Genomic DNA, 27214 nt, shown 5'->3' with positions numbered 1-27214 from the left:
ATTTCTTTTAGACAGGTAATGTTATGTTTTAAAACTATTTTAGCTTCACGCAAAGCTGTTGTACATTGTTATGAATGGGTTATATGCACTGAAGTGTTGTTCAGCCACTGAAATCTTTCATCGATAAATTGATGTGACTATTTTCAGTTTCATAAGGTCCTTTTACAGCATCGATAATGTAGATTTATATTTAGTTTAACAACAAAACATCAGTAAATAACGCTATTTCGCCTAGCCTGCTTTACTGAGCTAAAGTTGGTTTTATATTTACGTCACATTGGTTCATTTTTGAACAATGACAACCAGTGGCTCGTTCCCTATATTGTTTACCATGCTGCTCTGAATATTCGGTCAGAAATAGCATGTAATTATGGCTTAGTAATAAGTGTAATTCCTGCACGCCGCTGGCCAACCACTAGTTGCTTTAGCTCAACACATAAGAGGGTTCTGCTGTCATCTTTAAGGTGCACACGCTCGTGTTTCAAGACACGTGGCTTTGGACGACAGAGGAGGGATTGTGTTTCAGAGTTTTATGCTAACCGATTAGCATTGTGGCAGATTGCCTACTGCACCTTTAATATTTTGGTATTTTAAAAAAATTAGAGGTCTCAGTAAATGTGTTGTGTTTTATTTTTACATAAATAATATATTAAAATAAAAAAATATATTTGTTATCCTGAATGACGATAGATCATTATTTCCATTTATTTTTCAATATTGGATTTTAGTTTTGAAACATTAACATGCTTACATTGCATGTGCTTTGTATGTGAATAAAGCCAAGTTGTTTATTTGGTAATGTAGACAACAAATATAAGTAATATAAGTTAAACATCTTTCATTTTATGTGCTTTTGTGATTTTTATTAGTTCTTGAATTTGTAATATTTCTATAGGTTTATAGATGTTATATAAAGTATATTATAGAATATTTTAATTGTATTTTTTATTGTTGTTGGTGTTTACATTTCTAATCAAAGTTTTCCATTAAATATGTATTTGTAACTTTATTTTAACTTGTTTTTGTTTATTTTTTATTAAATGTTTTACTTTTAGCTATATTACAAACATGAACAGATTTTTTAAATAGCTTTAATTTTACTTGTTTGTAAAATAGTCTGTTGTTCGCTGCAGGTTTTGATCATTTGTGATTTTCTTCTCACTAGGTGGCAGTGTCTGATCAAACAAAGAGCAGACTGCATGAAGACCAAACTACACAACATCATTCCATTACCTCAGACCGAGTAAGTTGAAGCTTTCAGGTGTTACCAGAGAGGCACTGTAGAATTGCTTTGTAGGCAATAAGGTGATGTTATAAAACATGTTTTACAGTGGGGAACGTGAAGAGGTGGAGATGATCAACTCTGGTGTTCAGAAGCTAAGCAAAGACACTGAACCCATTACTTTAGCGAGCATCCAGTCTCCAGGTAAACATTTGCCTTCATTTGTTTTTATTAAAAGATGTTTGAGCAAATATTAAGCAGGTAATCTGGAAATAAAGTACTTCATATACACTACAGAAAATATTAATAGATCACTTAAAAATAATTAAACATGATTTTAATTTATTATGATATTTCCTCAAATTTAAATAAAAAATGTTTTCATTTGTTGTTGCCTAAAATAAAAAAGAGCTTTTGGACTTGTTTAATAAGTGTTGATGATTGAACATTTTATTTTAAAATGGGAAGAAATGGAATCAGTAGTTTACAGAATAAACAAAAATACACTTAATTATATGCAAATAAATGCTCTAAATGACAGTTAATTTACATAATATGATGATCTTAATAAATCTAATAATGAATATAATGTTTTAGTGTACAGCTATCATTCAGTTTAACAGATATAGAATATTTATGTAAAAATAAGACAGCATTTATCACTTATTAAACATAAAAGCATGGTATATTTTGTGTTATTCTATGCTACATGCCTACACCAATATCACCCTGTAGCTCAAGACTGTTTACTCACTGAAGCTAAGCAGAGTTCAGTCCTAATGGCCCAGTAAAGCAATAGGGACACTATGAGACGTTAAACTGAGGTCCTAAAAGTCCCATGACACTTCTCTTATAGGGGTTGTAACCCCAGTGTCCCAGCACTTAGTAATCATAGCCTCCCAATCATGTCCTTCCAATTGGCTCTATCTCTATCTCTCCACTCCACCTATAGCTGAAGTGTGGTGAGCGCAATGGCGCTGTTGGTGTGTGGAGAGACCCCCTCTCATGATTGTGATGGTTGTATGCCCATACATGATTAATGCGCTATATAAATACACATTCCTTAAATAAACAAAACTTTTTTATTTTAAAAGTAATTTACAGAATTTAAAAACAATTACATTTAATTATTCAATACTCTAAATACTCTAAAAAATACTCAAAAAATGACAATGTTAATTGAAATTGATGTTTATAATATAATAATGAATATAATAGATATAATAATAAAAAAAAATGTTCGGCCATCATTCAGCATAACAGACATATGTATGTAAAAATAAAACATCACTTATGTTTATTATTAGGCAACATTATACAAATCTAGCACTTAAGAAATCAAGCAAATGCAAACATTAATCTGACCAGCTGTCATTTTCTGGGAGAAAACCCCTCACTGAATGACAGTACCTACTACTGACTGTCTTCCTACAAAGACAGTCAGACAGTTGCAGCTCATCCAGAACGTTGCAGCCAGAATTCTAACCAGAACCAGAAAATCAGAGCACATCACACTTGTCCTCAGGTCTTTACACTGGCTGCCAGTTACATTCAGAATAGATTTTAAAGTATTATTACTGGTCTATAAATCACTAAATGGCCTAGGACCTAAATACATTACAGATATGCTCACTGAATACAAACCTAACAGATCACTCAGATCATTAGGATCATATAAACTAGAAGTTCCAAGAGTTCAGTCAAAGCAGGGTAAATCGGCTTTCAGCCACTATGCCCCTCGCTGCTGGAATCAGCTTCCAGAAATGATCAGATGTGCTCCAACATTAGGCACATTCAAATCAAGACTGAAAACACATCTGTTTAGCTGTGCCTTTACTGAATGAGCACTGTGCTGCGTCCGACAGATTGCACTATCATGTTTTTCTCTTCTTCTTCATTCTTTTATATCACATTTTACCTGTTTTTATGTTTTGTTTTTACGCATTTTTATTATTTGTTTTTATTTTTATTTTACTTGTTTCTTTAATTCTTGTTTATGTAAAGCACTTTGAATTGCCATTGTGTATGAAATGTGCTATATAAATAAACTTGCCTTGCCTTGCCTTACTAAGGAAGTGTCACCAGACTTTTATAAAATAAAACAAATATTACAATTCTCACATTTTTATTTATTCATTTTACAACAAATACCTGATAAATACAGAGAACATTTTCTAATGGTCTCTATTTTTACTATAGTAGTTGTTTAACTAGATGTAGCTTTGGCACTAGCAAAACATACATTATCCATCCTCAAAAACATTATAAAAAAATTAAAAAGTGAGTTTCATTCTATATTTTCAGTAGAAAAAGACGACACTGAGGTCATCCCAACCCCACTACCCAGCACCAACCCCTTTGAGACCAAATCTGATGAGGAGGCTGAAGAAGAGGAGGAAAACTCTCTACAGGACCAGGCTGAAGACGATGAAGCGTTTGTTGTGGCAGATCTGAGCGATCGACTGACGTTCCTGAAACAGCGCTCCAGACTCGGCATCGCCATCGATGAGGACGAGGCCGAAGTCTTCGAGCTGCAGCCGCTCATAGCTGATGAAGCTCTCAGGACATGTGAGTAGAAAACACTGCTGTTGTCTAACTATGAGCTTTCCTGTCATCGTACTGATAATCAGATACAAACATTACAATGGAATATAAAAAAAATTTATACTGTTGAAATGGTGGTCCTTGATAACTCATAAAATGCACATCAGTGGCTTCCAGCACTGTCAGAAATAAAGCAAAAACATTATTGACGTTATCTTTCACGTATGAGCGGGTGCAGCCATTGGAATCACTTTGTCTTGAGATTTCCAGTTTCATTCACGTCCATTGACTTGTAGACGTTAAAAACAGCTCGTTATGCTGCTTGATGTTGCAAACTGATATTATCTCATTATATTATTCAAGCCTTCAAAAATGGTGCACTTTTTATCAAATCACTTCTATTGTCACATCAGCAGCAGCACGTATGCTATGATGAGTGAAAAGCTTAGGTGCTGGCTCCAGACAGTACAAAATACAACGACATGCAACAGCATACTCCCACAAAAAACAGGACAATGTAAAATCGGTCATGTTGACAGCAATACGTACAATGAATAAGTGTACACATAGTTGTAGGCAATATTGTAAGTATGGATTGGTTCAAGTGCAGTGCATGCTACATCTTGATGGTGTGCAGTGAGGGTATGGAAGAGTTTGTGTGCGGTGTGTTAAGTGTTCATCAGCCTGATAGTCTGAGGGAAGAAACTTTCCCTCAGTCAGCTGGTGCGTGACCAGATGCTGCGGAACAGTCTGCCTGAGGGCAGCAGAGAGAAAAGTCTATGGCTTGGGTGGCTGGAGTTGCTGATGACCCCAAAAAATACTGTTTTAGATTTCATCTCTTATATATTTATTGCAGTTGATTGTATTTTTATTGTTCTATTTTTATTATTATTATTATAGAAAAAGTGATAGTTATAAAATGCTTTAAGTATGATCATGATTGATGGTTTTGCCATGAAATGGTCAGAGAAGCTGAAATGGCAGTAAATTCAAAACTCTCTATATTATATTCTTTTTATGTATAGTCATGAACACACGTTTGCAGAGCAAGTAGTCTGACCATTTTTCTGCTGTTTTATTTTCCTATTTATTTCTAAAGTTCTGAAATAATCGTAAAAACAAAGTCAATAGGCATACCTGTCAACACTGGAATGCGAAAACAAGGGATATGCCCACCATAATAAGGGATACCCCCCAAAAAAATCCCCAAATTAGTATCATTAATATGTTTTAATATTAATATTTGCTAAATATATATATATATATATATATATATATATATATATATATATATATATATATATATATATATATATATATAGTATACATTAGCAGCAAATAAATTAACAAACAGTTCAGCTTATTAAAATAATAGCTATTAAAAAGAAATAGAATTAAGTTATTAAGTCTTTTCTGCACTGTATAACCTACACATTCTGAATAAAGAGCAGCGAATGAATCTCATTTATTTTTATTTTTCATTTGATTACATTAAATAACATTTAAAAATGCACACATCTAACATTATGCATGATGCAAGCATTTGATTGCTTTCCTAACTCATTTAAGACAAAATTAGTTGTGTTTGGAAAAAAAACCCTCCAAGTTCAACATCTTTAGATGTTATTATAAATAATTATGTGTATATGTCTGTTCAAACATGTACCCAAAACCCAGACTTTCGCTCTGCTTCAAATCGCGTGTACATAATCTAGCATCTATTCATCCCTATGGAGTGCGTCAGCTGACACTCATGCACCGCTATATGATGGTTTTGAGAGTGCATATGAGGGGCAACAGCACCTGTCATGTAAAGCAAAGGAATCCTGCCGTTTTTATATTTCTTTCAAAGTGTTTTCTTGCCTAAATAAAATGAAAGCATTGACAGACTCACATTTAAGAGCAACCTGGTGGTTCGGCGGTATGGGTTGCATATAAGGAGGATTGACTCTTTTTTGCCACCTTCATAGAAAGATTGAAAATACAGAAGAAATGCGGGAAAACACCTTTACGGGATGATAGTAAAGGTGTAAACTAGATAGAACTGTAAAATACAGGAGAATCACAGGAAAAACGGGAAAGTTGACAGGTATGTCAATAGGTGCAGTATGTAGGATTGACAACTAGTGGTTGAGCAAGGTATTGCAAAACATTGGAGAGGGTTTTTTTTTTCACCCAGCCCCTCCTCCTACAACTCAAAGCAGGTTGCCAGATTTACAACACAAACAGGAGTGAGCATGCCTGATGATTGAGCCTCACCATGCAATCTGCTCAGCTCCCCCTTCTGGAGTTTTGTTTCTCTGAATCTGTGTTTTATTTTGGAGGCTGCTGCTGACATTTTTGGATGCGCCCACACTTACTGAGACTGACTGAAATGAAATACGATATGTTTTCCACCAAGGCAACCTGAAGTGCTGAAATATAATTCTGGCTATAGGTGAAGTTACTCAGACCTAAACAAAGACCACCAAATCTTTAATCAAAGTCTGACCATTTACTTTTGCGTTTGGAGCGGCGGTTCCTCTCTGATGATGTCATTTTGACAGCTTCAGTCACCATTAACCACGCCCTTCTTACCATTAGTTTGCTATTAGTAAATGATGTGCACAAAGAAAGCCCCACCTCATACTCCCATCAGTATACTGAAATAAAAGTCTTAGCACTTTCCGGTTCATGCAGACTTTAAATAAAAAAAAAAATATATATATATATATATTAAACTTGATCTGTAACCGTATAAATCCTCTTCATTTCTGTCTTTCAGTGGCGACATTGAGGCAACTCCTGATCAACCAGTTTTCCGGTCAGGAGGACACAGACAGAGAGAACAAGAGTGAAGATCAACAGGAGCATATAGAGAGGACGTGCCCTCAGCAGGGCTCAGACGACAGCGCTGCCATCCAGTCTCCGCTTGAGAACGGCTCAGACAGAGGAGAGAATCCACAGGAACTACCATCCGGGGACACCGGCTTCTTTGAGACGTCTGAAGATTGTGGTGCGTGTTTGGCCTGTTTCTTTAAAAAGACTTTCCTTTATTCTACAATAATGCCACCCCGACCCTCTAATACCCTGTTTGTTACATTACTGTTTGACCAGTTAAGAAGTGGATCATTTAGTAACATGAATAGAATGGCTGCGTCTGTAGTATGTCTAAATTCATAGTACTTGAAAAACATTAGGCAAGATGACCAACGACTTCCGGTAAGGTTTTGTAGTGTGCATGTACTGGATTCTACAGTATAATATCCCATAATGCCATGTGAGATTCGTGAATGGGAGTCAAATGACCCAACTATTGTGTAGTAAATTCAAATGTAGTACCTACTTGAGCGATTTCAAACACAGCCAATGACTGCAGAATACAATAAGGCACATGACATTAGCATGTATTTACGGTCTTGGACAACCATCAAGTATAAAGTATAATGGTCATGTTAAAAAAAAAAAGATTTTGAGAAAGATGTGTATACATGTGGTAAACCATATTATAACATGGCTCTCTGAAAAACTTCATTCTGATTGGTCAATTGTGACATTACAAGGTATGCTATTCCTCGATTACAACTAATTACACGGGCTCTTCCGGGGACTTTAAATGGTTCAGTGGTTGCCCCTTTCTGATTCCTTAGTTTTTTGCATGTTTGCCACACTTTACTGTTTCAGAGCATCAAACAAATTGAAATACTAGTTAAAGATAACACAAGTAATCCCATCATGAATATTTCGAATTAAGGTTTTTATTATTATAAAAAATCAGAAACTACATAACCCTGTATGAACAATAATGTTTGCTTCTCTTGAAAACTGACGTCTGGTTTATGTAAACCTTAACTTCCGGTTTATCTTGGTGGATAGTTTAAGCAGAGGTTTTCTTACTATAGGGAGGTGAAAATATCTGCATCACCAACAACACTACCACATGCTCAGGCATTGTTGTGTGTTGGTTTTGAATTGCCTTTAATCTACACTCCTCTAAACATGTACTGTACGCACAAGACAGGCATTTTTATAGACTCTTGTTTTGGGGTGTTTACACTCGCTACGCTTCCAGCCACCTTTTTTTTGCGGATTTTGGATATGCACATAAAACAACAGTTGATAGAAAAATGCCAAGATGTGCATGTAAAACATCTGAAATGTTGTTTCGGTAATTCTAAAATGCCTTAATCATTTCAGTATTGGTGTTATTATATTATTAATGACTTCCAGAATAGTCAAGAGTGTCTGAGCTTCAAACGCCAACACGTGTACATTGCACAACAGTCATTTATTAAATAAAGAAAAGACTGTTGCAGCTTCTCCTACTACAGCAAATTGTGGTTTTACATTTAATATTTGGGGACAGTTTATCAGCAAGTGACCATTTTATTCTCTTTGACTTCTTGGAAGGAAACTAATTTATTTGCACGTCTTTTATGCGATATTCCAGTTTTGCGCATTAATTTAATTAGCATCTTTGGATGATAACAGCTACAGACACAATAGCGACAGCATTTTCCTGAAACTTTAAGATGCATTTTCTGTAAAAAAAAATAAAAATCACATGGTTGTTGTGCAACCAAACAGGCAAAATGAATAAAAAGTTCAGTTTTTGGCTGAAAAATTGTCTAAACGGCCCGTAGGCTGGATAGTGATTTTAGACATGGTATAACCCTTAGAGGACAATTTCCTTACTGTGGGCAAGTGAAAATGTCTGTATTCCCAACGCTACCTCACGGCAAGTTTTTGATTTTTGGGCTAATTCGCATACATTTTTGCAATCTTATTTGTTCAATTGGCTCATCCACTTATGATGATTGCGTTTAGGGGTGGGGTTTGGTGCCACACCTTCTATTAAAAATCTTACTGATCGAAAGAACTAAACTGACAAAAGGTAAAATAGTTACGTTTCCTCATAAAATTAGGCTGATATTCCCAAAGACTATAGAATACAAAAGATGTATCACTTGTATAATTTTTAATGGGGAAAAGTGTAATGATCAATGTGGCAAATGAAGCCCCACCTGCTAGTACAGGAGCCAATTGTTGATTTCTATAGACTGATTTTGAGGGGCTTGAACCAGACGTAAGTTTCTACAGATTGTGTGTGATTCAAATATTTAGAAATGAAACTGAAGAGACGGTCGGTGTCGCTGTTTTTGTGTCAGTGTCTGCAGGCAGTTATATGGTGCTGGAGGTGTTTGCGGGCTCAGGAGAGAGCAGCACAGATGACGATGCGCAGGGCTGCAGTGTGGAGCCTGTGGCTGGTGGAGATTCAGGCATCGACTTGAAGAAGCTCCTGTCTTCATCTTCTCAAAGCACTGGAGGACCCAACATCAACAGACAGATCATGACACACTTACGTCTACTACAGGGCAACCTGCAGCAGCTGAAGGTGACGCTTCACCACCAACACAACTCACAAAATATTTTTATGCAGTGACCAAGAAGTATTCAGGCACTTACAATGTATCAGGGTTCATACACATTTGTTCTTCTGAAGTACATTTCCATGACCTAATGATTCATGTAATGTCTTCACACACGTGGTAAATAATAAGAAAAACAATGCAGCTTCAAATTCAATACAGCATATTATAAAAAAAATTCTAAAACTTGTTTTTTTCAACTTCAGAAGAAATAAGGCAAAATTAAAAAGTTTTTCCATAAAACAAGTCAAATTATCTGCCAGTGTAATAAATTAATCTTTTTTATGAAGATTTCACTAAAAACAACACAAAAATTCTAAATTCTAAGTAAGAAATTTTTTTCCCTTTTGCTCAAATCACATACAGTTGAATTATTAGCCCCCCCTTTAATTTTTTTTATTTATATATTTCCCAAATTATGTTTAACAGAGCAAGGACATTTTCACAGTATGTCTGATAATATATACTTTTTTTGTCTAGAGAAAGTCGTAAATGCAATAATTAAATACAATTCTTTAGCTCTTGGTCAACTATAATCCAGACTCAAAATGCTGAAAGGATATATTGTGCAGCCCTAATATATATACAGCTTGAGAGCCACGTATTTTTGGACAAAGCATGATAGATAGGTTCCGTACCACTGTGCTAGATCTTTTATGTTTCAGTTAACAGATGTGCTGGTATTAGCTAATAATCACATGTTCTTGTTTTTTCTCCAGGAGACCGAAATCAAGTATAACCAGCTACGCCAAAGGCTATCAGAGGAAACAGCTACTGACACAGAGGAAAACAAAGGTAGAGCAGCTTTTGTTCTGCCATGAAACACCAAAACTACAACAGAGATTTAACAGCCCAGCAAACAATTGTTTAATAGACCGCTAATAGACATCTAAATGTAGACAGCTTGGCTAAAACAAGGCTAAACTTGGGCTGTCAGTGAAAATCTAATAGACCAAAACTAGACTAGTCGTCAAATAGACAGATTAAACAGACTTTATATGTGTAGTCTTTCATTTCTGTTTATTTGATGACTAGTCTAGTTTTGACTTATTCTAAGACGTCTATTAGATTTTTATTGACAGCCTTGTTTTACCCAGGCTGTCTACGCTTAGACGTCTATTAAAAACAAAAAATACTTGCTGGGAGCAATCATCGCTAACTGTGTTCTTGCCTCCGTAGGTGCATAAAAGCCTGTACCAATACACACCACATTGACTAGCAGTGAGAGAAGATATCTCTTTATCTGTGTCAATATATCCATATTATTGTTTTGATTGGTATAAACAATCCATATTAATATATTTCTTTTTAATAGTATCAAGTTTAACTCATTATTATTTGTTTGTTGTGTTTTTATCTCTTTTTTCTCATTATCACAGATTATTTTATGAACATTATTATTAGTAGTAGTACCTGGCCACTGTTAATTCTTCCTTAATATTCCTGCAGGCTACCTTTATTATACAACATAACAGACATGCTTGTGTAAACACTGTTATTTTTATCAATTAACAAAACATCCCATGCAATGGAACTCGTGTTTAATTTGTGTAGTATTATTTGCGTAGAGCAGCAGAGTCGAGAAATGATTGCAGACGTGCAACACATTAAGGGCATTTAAACAGAATAGACTTATAATAATATTGTTATTACACTTCATGATTATAATACATTTACATGTAGTCCCTCACTAAATATTTAGCATAGTTTCTGACTTGTGCAAAATAGGTTTGTTGCATGTATCATTTAGATTATGAAGAATGTAGGTCCTACTTTTGCTTTAATGAATACTGTGTTTAATAAAATACTGTGTGTTTACTGCTTCTAATCTAGGATTGCCTCTTATGCCGAATAAGCAGAAAAAATAAGTTAACTCATGAAAACAGATTTTGTCATGTCGATATAAAGAGAAAACAACTTTTATGATGTTAGGGTTAGAAAATTTAAGATGCGGTCACAGTGGGCTTTTCCTCCCATAGACTTCCATTCATACACACGCGAATGTAGTGTAATGTTCGTGACTGGTTTTACCACCTTGACTTCCATTACAATAACATTTTTTGATTGCAAAGCTATGACAGCAAATAATCATCCATTCTTGATTGTTGCTGGTTTTCCCTATTGGGAAGAGGTCAAATTAGCAATTTTCACAGTTGATCATTAGTTGATATGTCTAAGAAAAACTAAATAAGCAGCTCAGCTGTCACAACATGGTAAACTTATTAAGTGTATTTATGCACACACACTATAATCTGCCCTTTTACTCCACAGAACTCCATATAAAATTTCAGAAACTTTTTTGCACAACAAGAGTCAATGCTGCCAACTGATGATCAACAGTAAAAAAAATACTCAATTTACCTCTTACCAACAGGGAAAACCACCTACAATCAAGAATGCATGATTATATGCTGTTGTGGCTTTGGAATTCAATAGGCCACAAACATAACAAACGGTACACAAGGTTTAACATACAAAAAAAAAAAGAAAACAAAGCTTTACAATCACTTGAGGGTGTTTTAAATTGAGTAAATGCAGGGTTTCTGCAGATATCATAATGTCAAATTTAAGACTTTTTAAGACCATTAGGTATTAAATTTAAGACCTATATCACAACGTCATTTCCCAGAGATTTTGCTGTGTAAAAATGTGCTGGATAAGTTGGTGGTTCATTCTGCTGTGGTGACCCCGGATAAATAAAGGGACTACGGCGAAAAGAAAATGAATGAATGAATCACAACATCAAAAAAAAAAAAAAAAGCGCATACACATAAAGAGAAAATGCAAAAATCAAATTAGTGATTAGAAAAATTAATTCAAATTGAACAGTACTGGAGACAGGTTAGAACATCTTAAGGCTTATTTATACTTTCGCCTGAAGCTGCATCAGCTCTTTAAAATGACAGGGGCGGTAAAAAGAAAGCCACCGTAAAGTCAGACGGATAAACAGAAGTGAAAATTTCCAGAACTACATCATATTAATATCCTTCAATATTTTTTAACTGATTATTTTTTACAATTTTTTATAATGACTTAAAAGATTTTTATAACATTCAAGATTTTTTTAATAAAACTTTGATGCATCACTTGCTTTTGTTCATATCTCAGACAGTTTTACCTATTAATATTAAATATTAATGGCAACAGAACATGGGTTGCTCTACAATTATATTTTTTATTATGGCAAGAATAAAAGCAAAAAAAAGTACTCTTACTAAAAAATACTGATGTTTTTTTATTTTGCTCACTCAACTATTCACACATTACTGGCTGGTTAGTTTCTGCCCTCTAATTATAAGCTAAAAAGGCAATGGACATCGGAAAAATAAAACCTGTGCAAAAATATTTAAGACCTAGAACAGCGAATTTAAGACTTTTTAAAACCCAGATATGTCATTATCATTGTAAAGGCTTGGCTTGCCAGAGCCTTGAATTTTCTAACTTTCTGTTCTTTTCTTTATTTCAGATAAAAGTTAGTGAAGCGAAGCTGTCCTTCTGTTTATTGAGATTGGAGGACACACAGAGACACTCAGCTTCTCCTCCAACTGCAGACAGACAGACTGAGACTGAAAGACCTGGAGATCTAGAGTTTGTTCGCTCCAAACATCTGTCCATCTGCACACCAGCATAGAGATAAGCGCATATCATGCTGCTCACAGAAACAAGTTTCATCGCCTCTCACTTCACATTCAGAGGATAAAGAAGAAAAAAATAGTGCTGTCCTGATGAACCAGGCTGAATGGAGAAGAAAAGCACAGCATTTGAGGGCAAACTTGAGCATTGATCTGTAAAACTCCCCAAGTTGAATGATTGTTTTTCCTGAAGTTTGATTGGGTGGCATTAATCATTATTAGCCAATGAAAGTCCAGCATGAGTGGTTGGTAAGGTAGTGCCACAGATCTCACAAGCAGTTAGTTCACATAAACTGAATGCCAGACTAGTGTTAGGCATGCGGTGTATGTGACGGTGCCTGATTTGACAGGAGCGGCGAGTGGTGTTAAAAGTCCTGTAATGCTAGAACAGGTGATTAAATGCATGTGGAGAATACTAACGGCGAATGAAACTAGCGCGAGGATGATTGTGGTGGTGTCTCTCCTCATTCCTCCTCTCTTAATAAACCACATGCTATTTAATGAAGCTACTGAAAGCGTTTTCTCGGGCTTGTGGCCATGGGAAAAAGCAGACCTTTTGTAATGTCGTCGGGTTGGGGCTGATGTGACACTTTCAGCTCTGCCCGTCTTTCAGATTTACTTGGTTTTTAAGAATGAAGTTAAATAGAAAGAAGCTTCAGTGCAGGAACTTGATGAAGACCCTTAACGGTCAATTTTAAATGTAATGTTTTGTACAATTATGACCAACACTGCATCTCTTACAGAGACTCAATTTATTATTTTGTTTTCTTCTTTTGCATCTAAAGCGTTCAGTCATGTATTATTTTAACAGAAACTACTAAAAAAAAGAAAGGAGAAATAAAAGACTGCAAGGTATCCTTTAATATTAATGTAATCTGTATTTTTATTCTGTCTAGACGTTTGAGGTATTTTATTATATTATTGAACATTAATATGGTCTTGGCTTTCTGTTGAGTACATGAAATAGCTCTAATAGACAAGATTCTATTCAATTTGACTGAACTGATGGATTGTTCAAAATGGAAAGAAGATATTGCACATTGTGTCTACATTTTATCACATTTACCTTTTGCGGAGAGTGGGAAGGATGTTTTGGATTTTTGACCAAAAAGGAAATTACACAAACATCTGTAGCAAAAATGTATTCAATAAACTGGAAACACAAACAGTGCGTTTCATTTTTTTTCATCTCACAAGAACACTAACCTACCTTAAATAGTCCTGGTTTTTAATTGAGGCGAGTTGAAAAGTCTCAATATGAGAAAGACAGTGCATGCTGTTTAAGTCCCCCCTACTGGCGATGTAGACTTCATTTCTCTCCGTTAGTGAGGTCTTTTGGCTTCTTTGTGAATTTCCCATCATCTCTCCTCTTCCTCTTTCCTTTAGTGTTTGCCTCTTCTTCTCTGAACTGATGCCTGAGGAGAAAAAAAAAGGGTCTACATGGGCATCAAATTGATGGTGTTAACTGAATCAGTTGACATACATTAGCCTGTGCATATTGATAAATGCATTAAACTGCTAGCTGGATATTTTCATGTGGCTGCTTAATGAACAACAAGCCTTAAATTTATAAAAATGTCATTCAAGACTATTAAATGTTAAATTGTAATGAATTTATAATGTGCATACAAAGAAAGCACGTGTGCAGAATGTTTCCAAATTAAAACCAGTATTTCCATTTTCAAACAAATAACATGGTTTAAAAAAACATTTCAACTAAACTTTATCTATCAAATTATTTATCGTCCACATATAGAAAGAAATGCTTAACTTGCACACATAGCCTTTATGTATGTTACATTTATTCAGATTTATATTTACAAACAATGAATAGGAATGTTTAGAAAACAAACACATATTTGAATAGGATTATAACGTTTAGTACACAAGATTTTGCTATCGGATTTAATCCATTTCACAAACTGGTGCATGTAAACACAGCCAATGAAAACTACATCAGGGTATCCAGTCCTGCTCCTGGGATCTGTTCTTCATACTTGGATCTTTTAATCTTGATAGCTGATCTTTGGCTAAATTAGTTCTTCAAACAAGTTTGTGAATCAGATTAAAATGTCTGGATGAACTGATCTGAGATTGCTGCGTGTGTTGTAAAGGACTGATCTATCAATCTTCGGCAGAGCAGTGTAATGACATCATTGATTAATATTCAATTATCCATGTTAGCAAAATTACATAAAATTGGTAGTAAATTAATTTTATGTAATGCACAATAACTTTACACCTTTGTTGTGAGCTGCAGGCTTTACACTTTCACATGTCAAGTAACTCATAGTAATTTATTTAGTTTTACATTTAGAGCAGATTTTTTATTATAGTAGCCTAGCTATTCAAGTTTCTTAATATATGGTTGCCCCCGTGACAAACGAGATATTGAATGAGAGTATGAACTGCTGGAAGAGTGTTGTTTTAATGGATTTTAAATTTAGTGATTTGTGTGTGTGTGTGGTCCTTCACTGACTTGGTAGGTGCAGAGAAACAGCTGTGTGTGTATAAACTATTCTGTCCAAATGCGGCGAAAAATCCTACACGACGCTAGTAGTTTGATTGCGGTGTTTACATGTTTGTAAAGCACTTCAGTAATGCGACTAAACAGAAATCGAATTAAGACATGTAGAGTATGATGATTTTAGTTCCATTAAGGCCTTAATCAAATATCACTGTTTACATGGTAGACTCTTAATCAGAGTATTGTCTTTATCGTATTAAAATCAGATTATTGGTGTCCATATAAACCTCCTCAATGTTTACCACCAAAATGTTTCAATTAAACTCTGTTGAAAAGAGGCCTTCAGGATCAGGTCTACACACCCCCAGAACTAATAGATAAAGCTGCTCTAGAGCTCACCGAGACTGCCAGCGCCTGCCGCTGTTCCACACTCGTCCAAAAGATGGCAGCCAGTTGGCATCAGTATGCAAGCTATGGTCGAAGTTTGCACCCACACGATTAGGCGGAAGCTTCTTTAGTTTCTCCTGCTCCTCTGTGAATCCAGAGCATTTGTAACACTCAGTTATATACAGAACACTTGCAAGAAAACAAAATACATGAACAAAAATTGCACTAAAGAGCTAGCGGTCACCCTCATGTCATTCCTATCCCGAGACATTCATTCATCTTTGGAATAAAAGTTTATATATTTTAGATGCAATCCAAGAGCTCTCTGATCCTCCATATACAGCATTGCTTAAAACTGTATGGATTAAGTAGCTAGTAGTGTATACTCCACATTATTCAATGATCAGAAAGACACTATTGAAATAACTGTTTTCTTCTACATCTGAAAAGGGTTTATTATGGGCAATTTGATACCTGTGTGTAGTGCTTCTGATTTTAACTGTTACCCATAGTAAATATATAATATTAAATAGTGACCCATAGTAAACGCAAACCCTTAGCTGTCATAGAGGGTAAGACAAAAGTTAAAGCAGCTGTTGTTTTTTTGCTTCGTATGATTACAGTTGAACCACTGGAAGCTATGGAAGATTTAATCCAAATAATCTTCATTTGTGTCCTGAAGATGAAGGTCTCAGGGAATGGAAACAGCATGATCCTAATTAATTTGGGTGAAGAAACCTTTTTATTTGATTTGTTTACTTGTTAGCCAGCTAACAATGAAAAACCCTTGTTTATGTGTTAGATTCTTAAGGGTGTTGTCTTACAGCAATTGTGTTAATACCAGAATATTGTCATGCACTTTAACATACTGATTGATAGAGAATGGTTTGATGGTGAGGCTGAAACACATACTGTGTTTGAGAAACTCCTGCACTGAGGGCTTCATCTCCTGCTGTCCTTCTGAAGCTTCATCACCAGGGTCATCCAGCAGCCACGGCGGTACTGCTCCTACAGTTCAACACAACCACCTCTCCAAGTTAATTCAGCTTATTTCTACAGTGTTTTAACTAAAGCCATGTTTCTATCCATTTATGATTACAGACATTTTGGAATGCTGCATAAAAAAAGCTTTATGAAAACGGCAAGATGCGCGTAAATTTTGAAAATGTGCATAAAGAAACATGGGCACAATAGAGTAGGATACACTTTATCTGTGTTTATTCCTGTCATTTTTCTCATTTTTTAATACAATATCCTAGGCTGCAACATGTGATGCGTCAGCCATTTGCTATTAAAGGAAGGTGCAGCAGAGACTATTATGTATGGGACTTTGTCAGTAACTGTTACAGTTCACATGGACCAGTTTCTTCTTCCTCCGGATCAAAATTGTTGCCTTGTTTTCTGTAGCTTGCACATTATGTATATAATTGTGTGTTGTAACTTCCAATCACTTATATATTTTAGATCATTTGGCTCTCACTCTGTGCTACTTCATAGCCGTTTCTCTCTGTCTCACACTAAACCCAGTCAACCAATCACAATAGACTGGGTCATCGCAGATTAGCCTCACACAAAGGAGAGGTTTGGGTACAAATAAATCGCAGAAGAATTCATATGGGAGTCGTTGGGATAATTAAATAAAAATAAATGCATATTATAAGACAAAAAAAAGTGTTTTTGACCATGCATGCATATCAGCCTGTTTTGGAGACCCCCAAAACCAAAATATGATCTTTGCATAATAGGGGCTCTTTAAGTAAATCCGTCATCTTAGTGGTTCCGCATTATTACCTCCAAGAACAATCTTGAGCAAAAGAGCTCCTAAAGAACAATCTTACGCCTCCAAAAGCCACTGCACATTCACTATTTTGCTCCTTAGTTATCTGAGGTGCAAGTAATTAATTATAGTAAAAAAGGCCCACAGTGACTTCTCCTAATGCCGTAAATGGTGACAGTTTATCAATAAGTGACAATTTTATTCTCTTAGTCTGGTGCTTAGCAAATATTTTATGCACTATTCACGTTATGAATATATAAATATAATTTGGATAGAAACAGTTAATGTCAATAATGTCAAATCTACTTTACATAAATGAACAGAAAAAGAACAAAAGCCATAACAATATTTCAGATTATGGACCATACTCTGCATGAGGCAGGAAGCGGAGTACATGCACTTTACCTCCTTAAAGATTAAAAGCAGAATTTTTTCATTTACCTGTATGAACATTTCCACTGCTGGAAGAGTCCTGCAAACAGACACCAAACAAAGATGATGCTTATCTTTGTTTATGTATCTACTCAATAGCTGTTGCCTGTATAAAGTGTTAAACTGATCACCTGGTAGCCAACGAAAGTTAAGCCGAGTCCTGGTTTCCTCCACTGACTGTGCAGATCCTCATGGCTCGGTCCGGCCTGTGCCTCTGGTTCATAAGAGCCTCTGTGGGAACTTCTTACCAAACATCAAAACTCATACATTAGACATTACAAGCCCTATGAAAAAAAATTTACAACACCAGCATTTAATCACAAAGTATTTCTGCTCATCAGTACTGGAAAAGTAAACATTAGTGCCAGCCAGAAGTTGACATATGCATATCTATAAATGTATCACTCCGAAAACAATAACTATGAAGAAAACAGAAATTGAAACAAAAATAGAGACATTTAGACATTTGGTTGGTACCCTTTTGTTAACAACAAGTAGGGGGATGCACAAATCATTAAATAAAAATGATAGACTGATCCATTCTGCAAAGTCTAACAAATATCAAATACAGAAATCTACTGAACATGCCAGAGATTCTAAATCATTCAAGTCTTATATGGAAAATGTATTATGTCTTTCATTGATTCTAAGTTTTTTTTTATATATATATATATATATATATATATATATATATATATATATATATATATATATATATATATATATATATATATATATATATATATATATATATTTATCACACAAGTCTCTCTGCCAACTAGGTCTGAAATGACAATGAAAAATACAGTAAAGCAATGGTTCTCAAACTTTTTTTTATCAAGTACCACCTGAGAAAAAATTGTCTCTCCAAGTACCACCATAATGACCAGTATTAAATTACGTAGTGTAGCAGGCCCAGTAAAGCAGCAACAGCTCTGCACAGTTTAAAAACGTGGCAGATTAACTACTATTATTAAGAATATATATTATTATAAGTCACTTTAAACATTATAAATAGTTTGAACATTAACATTGTACTGTGCTTATATGTAAAAAGACAAACAAACAAAATCAAACGTTAATTTTTAAATTAAAAATTGCTTTTATAAATTCATTAAAAATGGTAGGCTACTATACCATATACTATACCTATTAATGGTATAGCGTTGACTGAGATCTGTTCAAAAACGTTAGGTGAAACGCCAGTGTGGATGTGGATCATTCTTGTTCTAAAATACGGTTTTAAAACTAAAACATATTTGTATAAACGGGGCCTAAAATAGCAGTTATTCTGTGATTGACAGCCTGGGTTAGAGATACGCAATAGATTTTAACCTAAACACACTGAAATAAATCGTCACCTTAGAATTATAAGGTTCTATCTGACATTTTTGTCAAAATTGAGTTTATTGACATTCTTATAAAATGACAACTTATTTACATTATGGGATGGGTTTTTTTAAGTTTACATTTTAAGACTTTTTATTTAAAAAACTCATCATCTCAAAATCATTTAGAATGCAGATAGAACCCTGTAATTCCAAGGTGACGAAGTGTCTGCAGCAACTACCAGTTCACACACAATTTAATATTTTGAAATATTATAACAATTTCACTAGTCTTCAGAGTCACACAATCCTTCATAAATCATTCTTACATTCTGATCCAATGCTTAAAGTATTTTTTTTCCACAAACTTACCATTTATCAATTTCACAAACTGTTAAAATTTCATCTGAAGAATTTGGTAATATAAAAAAATGCCATTGCTGTTACTTTTGATGATTTTAAATGATTACTGTTGTATAAGAAGCATTCATTTGTTTAATTGTATATACATATTCTTTAAACTTCCTAAACTGTCTGCAGACTTGCTATAAATGTTGGAGAATGTTTAAAATTATAGGAGTATTGGTGCATCCCTAAACTCAGGATAGCATTGATAATTCTAACATAGATTTTACCTGGATGTGTGTGCATTGCTGTAGTGCTCCAGTTCAGCAGGTTGCTCCAGTTCTGGATCAGGCTAAGTTTGATTCAGGAAAAGTCAACAGTAATGGTCCATTTGTCTTTTTAAGAATTACTCTATCAAACATGCACTCTTTTTTTAAAAATAGCAGAGCCTAAAAATAAACATTTCTCCATCAAAATAAACCAAAAGAGAAGATTAGTGAGATGTGGATACGCTTGGAGCATCGCAGGAAAACAAACCTCTGATAGTGATTGGAGGAGCTCCAGCCTGTGCTGCTCCTGAGAGCGAATCACCACAGCCTGCTAAAGATCAAGAAGAGTACAAACTTTTACTTATACATTAACCTTTACTGTTCACAATGTGCACAACAACAGCTCTCTTTGTTTCAGCAGCACATTATTCTGGGTTAATATGCTTCAAATTACATCAATGCTTTTCTTAAGCAATGGCAAAAATGCTCAAATGGACCATGCAACTTTTACTGCAGAAAATTCAAACATATTTTCATTCTTGTTGAGTAAATTTTACTAAAGAAAATGCTTTTACAGTGAGTATTGGTTAAATGAATAATGAGCTGATTTATTACAGTACGGAAGGGTTTTTTTTTCGACTGTGGACAGAAAAAAACATAGTTTTTTTTTTTTTTTTTAATGATCAATCATTGGTAAATGTAAATACAAATTAAGACTTTAAATTTAATTTAAAATATGAAATTAAAGGAACAGTTCACACAATGATCAGAATAATTTGAACACAAAGGATATTATGAACAACTTTGGTAAATGACAGCCATTGGGCTAAATCATATACCCAGCGCAATAAGGCGCAAGACGCGTTTCTATGACTTGTTGCTATTTTTAGACCATAATTTTCCCGTTTTCCCACACGTTGTTTAAATTGCAAATCCATTTGCACCACTTTGTGGACTAATGGGATAAGAGGCGTGTTAAGGCGCATTGCTGGCACCTTAAAATAGCAAAAGTCGATTCAAACACGCCCTTAATGCTTTTGCGCCCTGCGCTTTGTGCCTAGGTCGTTAAATAGAGCTTATTGACTCTTTTTATTTACTACTGTGAAAGTTAATGGCTACCGGTTTCAGATAAAGACAAATACGAAAGATTGGAAGGTGAGTAACTCAAGTACTCACTTTAGAGTGAGAAAACTGAATGAATTTTCAATTTAGGGTGAAATATCTTGTTAACAATAATGTAAAGCTAAACATTGATTAGAAGAGCAGTGTGGAAACGTTTGAAAAATCTTTACCTGTTTAATAAAAACATCCTCTTTTTCCTCAAACTGTTTAAGAGCTTTGGAAACCTCAGACTTGAATCTATAAAAAAAGAATGCCCCATTAATTTAGATTTTACAACATAATTTACAATATCAATTTATGAAAGCATTGTTTTCAAACACAAACTACCTCTCAGTGTCCTCTTGTGTTATGATAAACTTGTCTCGTAGTTTGGGATCTGCTTTATTGTCCCACCAGAACTTGTGTGTGTTTTTGCGGTGCTCTGGGCTGGAATGAGAAGCGCTTGGTGAAATCTCTGCAGAGTCTGTATGTGTTTTTTCAGTATTTTCAGGCATGATCTTACGTGCTCATGTGTTCTAGCAGTCCTCCATAAAGCACAGTGATGTTACTGTCAGTCACGTGTTTCTGAACCTCCAGCGTGCAGCAGTAACACCAGAACTTCACGTCATGATGAGGACCGTACTTCTCCACCTGAGGACTTTTAATAGTCCGCCTTGCTTCTTTGACCTGGAACAACATCAGATAGTGTTGAATACATTTTGGGGGTAAAAAAAAAAACATGAGAGATCACATTAAAATTACTGTCGGCTCTCTAGATTTAAATGAATAGGTATGTCATATGTGTTTTGAGTAAAGTGTTAACTTGTGTTAGATTTAATATATATATATGACAACATGTATTCAAAATGTCAAATAAGAATAGTATCATTTAGATCATTTTAATTATAGACATAATTTTGTATTAAACAAAAATGAAATTATTCAGTAATAGGTTTCAGTAACCAATATTAGGTATGTGTTTTAGACAAAACTCTAGAAAAGTATTTGTAACTGACATTTAATAGAAATGTTATCATGCCTTTATAGAATTCATATCTAATAAATTTAAAGAAGTGATAATGAAGAACAGTTGCTGTTATTTAGAGCCGTTTATTAATAAAATAACAAGAGTTACTTTGTTTTCTGAGGTGCTATTCATTATTACATGATACAACTAATGTCACTTTATTACAAAAAAAAAAAAAAGAGTTTTTTTTATAATTAATAAAGTCTGAAACTATGGAATTTTATATTGACCTATCGTCATATTAGACAGTGGCTCCAAATAGATTCATTAGTTAATTTGTCCAATTTATAGTTAATGTGTCTTTTGCAAAGGGAAAAGGTCCGTGTACGTTTTGTTCATTTGTTTTCCATTTTCAAACGGAATAAAGGAAATGGAGAAAACGGCCTCACGAGAAAACGAAAAAACGAGATTTTGGCTGGATTTTCGTTTTTTGGTTTAGGGTAGGACAACGGATAAACGACTTTAAATTTCATTTTACACATGTAGGCGGTGCTGAAACGCCCACTTTCCTCTAATTGGTCAACCAAATCTGCACTCGTGACGTCGTCCTCAAAATAACAGCCTTACACGCAGGCTTTTAATTATTATTATTTAATTATATATATAAACAAAGTTTACATATTCTATCATTTGAACTACACACAGCTAGCTGGCTTACATTCATTGCGTATGTATAAATTAAATAAAAACGTAAATTAGCAGTATTCTTAGACATTTGTCATTAAAATAAGGTCATAGTTCACTGCCAAGCTTCTTGCTGCTGTGCACCAGATGCTGAGCAAAGATGGCCGTTTCCGAGCAGCACCTGCTTACATGATTGTTTCAGAGCTATTGTAGGCCTAAATAATAGCCTACTCTGTATAAAATAATAATTTATTATTATTATTATTATTATTTACTTAGTTATTGGTTGTAAGAACACATTGGACCCTGCATGGGGCTAAAATAAATGGTACCATTTGTTTCTATTGGATTTTCTCCTATTTTAATTTAATATATGCCTTTAGCCTATTGTAAATATTTATTTGATAATTAATACTTTTTTATTGCAACGTCAAAGTAGGCCTGCTTATTATTATTATTTTTTGTTATTATTTTGTTGTTGTTGTTGCTGTTGTTGGTGTTATTATTATTGTAGCAGGCACATAGCCACAGGTGTGGCAGAGTGTGCTGGTGCCACCCAAAGTGGCATCTTACACCTGAAAATAGATGCCTTTGCGCTCAAGCGCGCGCAAAAAAACTTGCACAGGCAAAAGTAATGATGAATGTGTTGAAGGAAAAAAAAACATTCAAATTATTTGTTAATAAAATAGTGCAACATTATTCTCAGTCAGTGTAGGCTGAAAAAATTAAGATCGCCAGCATTTCAAGGGTGGTTTTATTTTCAGTTCATTGCTGTGACGCGCTATATTTAACTAAGGCTGCATGAGACTGCGCATCTTGCTTATTTTCTCTATTTTATCTACAGAACATATCATACAGTCCAGGTTCTACCGTTCTAGTGAGTGTGGGGCATTGCTTTACAGTGGTAAAGTGGATTATTTCTTGGCAAATTCATAATGATTCACTTTGTTTAGTAATAAATTTCATAGTTATAAAATAACTAAATTTTTTCAAGAATATGTTAACACTTTCAACTATTTAGGATTATTTATTGCATCAAAAGTAATTTCAAAGTAACATTAAATGTACGTATAAACTACTTAATTTGTGTGTAAACACCTAAGATGCAAAAGGCTTATTTAGACCAGAATAGGCCCACTAAATGCAACGTGCAAAGTATGTAAACTTATGACTTGAAATGTCTTAAATGACTAAATGTAAGTTAAGTTTTTAAATAACTTAAGTTTAACTTAAATGATTTAACTTAAACTTTAAACTTCAAATTAACAGAGTATGGCAAATAAAGTGTTTATTAAATGGAGATCAGGTGTCTATCTTAATTATAATTATTAAATTATTAGATATTATGACACTATAATTCAGTGGTGTATTGGAGAGTACGCAGGCAACCTTTTAATTAATTAATTTTAAATAAGTGGTTTATCCTAAATAAAATACAATGGGATCGGTGGATGTGCAATGAATAGTTTGAAAACCCCTGGTTCAGACTAACAGAAAAGTTAGCTGTCTGTGCGCTTCGCTAATAACTTGCCATTTGCTCTTTTTGGTGCTGCCAGATGCATTTATATTGCATAAAAAAATAATAAAAAAGGTAATTCGGTAAAGCGCGCAATGCGCGCAGAAATAAGCACACTATATGCATATGTCGAATTGAGTTCTCTTTTTCTTTAATCAAGACTTTTCCATTCGAGGAATTACAGTTATTAATAGCTTAGTCCTTATAAACGATCAGTTTATAAAATACACAATTTACGGATCAAGCCTAATGAAGAATAAGAAGAATATGCAACGCATTATGATCCTTGAATGATCAGAGCGCATTTATATAAACTATATATTTTATATAATCCATAAATATTAAAAAATATTATACATTTAAAGTAATGGAACATTATATGTTATAAAATCTAAACTATTATTTAGGCTACAGGCTAAATAAAGGCGCCTTTTCGGGGCTGTTCAGCGCGTGCGTCAAAGAAAAGACATGACACAATCTCAATAAAAACTTGTTGTTTATTTACAATATCTAAAGGGATATAAAACATCTAACATGCATCTCCATTGTCAACGAGTTTCTGTGTTCTGCATCCTTCACAGACCGAGGTCTTATTCCGAGGTAATCTGTAAATATTCTCATTTGGTTCTGGCACATTCTTGATTAAAGATGAAACTGACCGGCGCAACGGATGATTTGTCATTTAGAGTGAATACAGTTATAATACAGGTTATGGAACTATGAATATTTCACTTTAATTTCACATTATTATTTTATTAAACAAACAAACCAGTTTGTGTTTTGGCGCTGCATGCAGCGTATTGTGGATCTTATTTTGAAGCATTGCACTTCAAATGTTATTCCTTCTTTTTATTTTTATTGTATTTTTAATATTTTTAATTATACAAAACAAAATTGGTTCTAAACAGATACATTTTCCTATAGGCTATGATGAAGTGTATATTTTTGTTCACACAGGTCCTATACAAAACTGTGTGGATGGTTGATTTGTTTCTCTGTGAAAATCACTCATTTAATAAGCAAAACAGGCCAAAATGTTGTTTAGCTTGCGTCAAACTGGATGGACAATTTACAATATATTGAATACAAAGGCTGGTTATTTTATGCAATGAGGGACAATAGGCCTATTACAAATTAAAGAAAATTATTTGCATATTAAAACGAAAATATATAATACAACAACAGATCCTACCTCGTAAGAAATGACTTCAGATAATGAAAATAAGCATCAAGTTTTTTTGAGATTGTGTCCTCTAATTCAGTAGTGTAGTGCATTCGCGAGGGTTTCCTCCGGGTGCTCCGGTTTCCCCCATAGTCCAAAGACATGTGGTACAGGTGAATTGGGTAGGCTAAATTGTCCGTAGTGTATAAGTGTGGGTGTGTATGTGTGGATGTTTCCCAGAGATGGGTTGTGGCTGGAAGGGCATCCGCTGCGTAAAAACAAAAGTTGGCGGTTTATTCCGCTGTGGCGACCCCAGATTAATAAAGGGACTAAGCCTACAAGAAAATGAATAAATAATGTGCAATACTATTTTAAAATACGTATCAATAACCTTATATGTGAAATAGCAGGGCCCGCTGTAGAACTTTCTCAAGAAGAGCAAATGTCAAATTATTAGCACAACGCACATGCAGCAAGCTCATCTATTGTGTTGGTTTGTCGGAACTACTAGACACTATTTTTTATCAACTATAATGTGTTTAATTAGTTAATTTGAAATTAATTTAATTATTCCAGCAATAATTGTTGAGTTAAAAAGAACAGGCTTATTGCACTTAAACTTTTTTAGGTTCGGCTCTCAAATTAGTAAGGTTATGAGTAAATGTTATTTAAAATATTTTGCAAAGCCTGCCATGTAGCCTACAATAACAATAACAGCAAATTACAAAAAATAATTAAACAGGTCTTTGGCGTTGCAATAAAATAGCATTATTTATAAAATAAATAATTACAATATATAATTAAAACAGGAAGAAATAAAATAAAAACAAATGGTACCCTTTGTTTTTATAGCAGGGCCCAATGTGTTCTTATTCTGGTTCTGCTAACAACTATTAAAAAGAAAAAAAAAAAGAAACAATAAAAACACTAGTAAGTGATAATAATAATAATAATAATAATAATAATTGTTATTATTATTATTATTATTATAGTAATAATAATAATAATTATTATTATAAAGCCCTTGCTCTGAAACAATCATACAAACCAGGTGCTGCTCGGAAATGGCTTTCTTTGCTCAGCATCAGGTGCACAGCAGCAAGAAGCTTGGCAGTGAACTATGACCTTATTTTAATGACAAATGTCTAAGAATACTGCTAATTTACGTTTTTATTTAATTTATACATACGCAATGAATGTAAGCCTGCTAACTGTGCGTGGTTCAAATGATAGAATATGTAAACTTTGTTTATATATATAATTAAATAATAATAATTAAAAGCCTGCGTGTAAGGCTTTTATTTTAAGGACGACGTCACGAGCGCAGATTTGGTTAACCAATTAGAGGAAAGTGGGCGTTTCAGCACCGCCTACATGTGTAAAATGAAATTTAAAGTCGTTTATCCGTTTTCCTACCCTAAACCAAAAAACGAAAATCCAGCCAAAATCTCGTTTTTTCGTTTTCTCGTAAGCAAAAGAAAAACGGCCGTTTTCTCCATTTCCTTTATTCCGTTTGAAAATGGAAAACAAATGAACAAAACGTACACGGACCGGAAAAAGAAGCATTAAGCGTCGTCACCAGCGCCAAACCATTTCTTGTGAAATAAATCACTTACTCGACCTCGCATAGACACAATCATCAAAAATAACTGTTATGTTGCTTAATGCCCGTCAGAATTGGGAAAATAAACGCTACCGTTAAGTTGAAATTGTTTAGAGCCACTGTGGCTGCATCTTTAGCTAATAGCTGGCAGATTAGCACACTCACCTTCTCTGTGAATTTGACAAGAATTATTTTAAGTTTGCTCTGGTGGCTTTTCCCATAAATGTGTCCTTTTCCGGAAAAGTCCGTTTTTCCGCAGATTGAGCAATAAAATGGACCCATTTGTCTGCAAAGAGTTCGTTTCTTCAGCGAAAGCCCACGCTAACATTCGCGTTGTGTTTTCCAAACAGCGACGTAATGTGCCGTTCAG

At 34.4% G+C, this 27214-nt stretch overlaps 2 protein-coding genes across 15 annotated transcripts in view; one reads left to right on the top strand and one right to left on the bottom strand.

Annotated features, from left to right (window-relative positions):
* arhgef12b (Rho guanine nucleotide exchange factor 12b) overlaps positions 1-13972 on the top strand; it is a 135190-nt gene extending 121218 nt beyond the window's left edge. For 4 of the 8 annotated variants that reach the window (XM_087254294.1, XM_087254290.1, XM_087254292.1 and 1 more), the window contains 7 exons: positions 1166-1243; positions 1332-1426; positions 3530-3790; positions 6531-6761; positions 8914-9140; positions 9894-9969; positions 12641-13972. In XM_087254294.1, the coding sequence (XP_087110420.1) occupies positions 1166-1243; positions 1332-1426; positions 3530-3790; positions 6531-6761; positions 8914-9140; positions 9894-9969; positions 12641-12651 (979 nt within the window). In that variant the 3' untranslated portion in view covers positions 12652-13972. Of the gene's footprint in view, positions 1-1165; positions 1244-1331; positions 1427-3526; positions 3791-6530; positions 6762-8913; positions 9141-9893; positions 9970-12640 lie in introns of all 8 variants that reach the window. The other 4 variants (XM_087254293.1, XM_087254289.1, XM_087254291.1 and 1 more) reach the window with 1 other exon arrangement.
* cenatac (centrosomal AT-AC splicing factor) lies at positions 13542-27214 on the bottom strand. 7 transcript variants are annotated; one of them, XR_015490570.1, is made up of 11 exons: positions 27010-27195; positions 21436-21599; positions 21261-21359; positions 21104-21170; positions 20054-20142; positions 19833-19894; positions 18001-18153; positions 17879-17909; positions 16573-16668; positions 15673-15805; positions 13542-14221 (listed from the first exon to the last, which is right to left on the bottom strand). XR_015490570.1 is itself a non-coding variant. In XM_087252853.1 (11 exons), the coding sequence occupies exons 1-11, from the start codon at positions 27124-27126 to the stop codon at positions 14116-14118; spliced, it is 1047 nt and encodes a 348-aa protein (XP_087108979.1). In that variant the 5' UTR covers positions 27127-27195; the 3' UTR covers positions 13542-14115.

The sequence above is a fragment of the Danio rerio genome, chromosome 5 (assembly GCF_052040795.2).
Source record: "Danio rerio strain M-AB ecotype USA chromosome 5, GRCz13ab, whole genome shotgun sequence".
Taxonomy (NCBI): Eukaryota; Metazoa; Chordata; class Actinopteri; order Cypriniformes; family Danionidae; genus Danio; species Danio rerio.
This window is presented reverse-complemented; position numbering and strand designations above follow the sequence as displayed.

Coding starts and splice junctions, on each gene's coding strand:
- cenatac (XM_087252853.1), bottom strand. CDS start 27,126: ATGGGTCCATTTTATTGCTCAATCTGCGGAAAAACGGACTTTTCCGGA. Junction 17,910..18,000: donor TAACTTTCGTTGGCTACCAG/GTGATCAGTTTA, acceptor GTCTGTTTGCAG/GACTCTTCCAGCAGTGGAAA. Junction 16,669..17,878: donor CAGTGGAAATGTTCATACAG/GTAAATGAAAAA, acceptor GTTGAACTGTAG/GAGCAGTACCGCCGTGGCTG.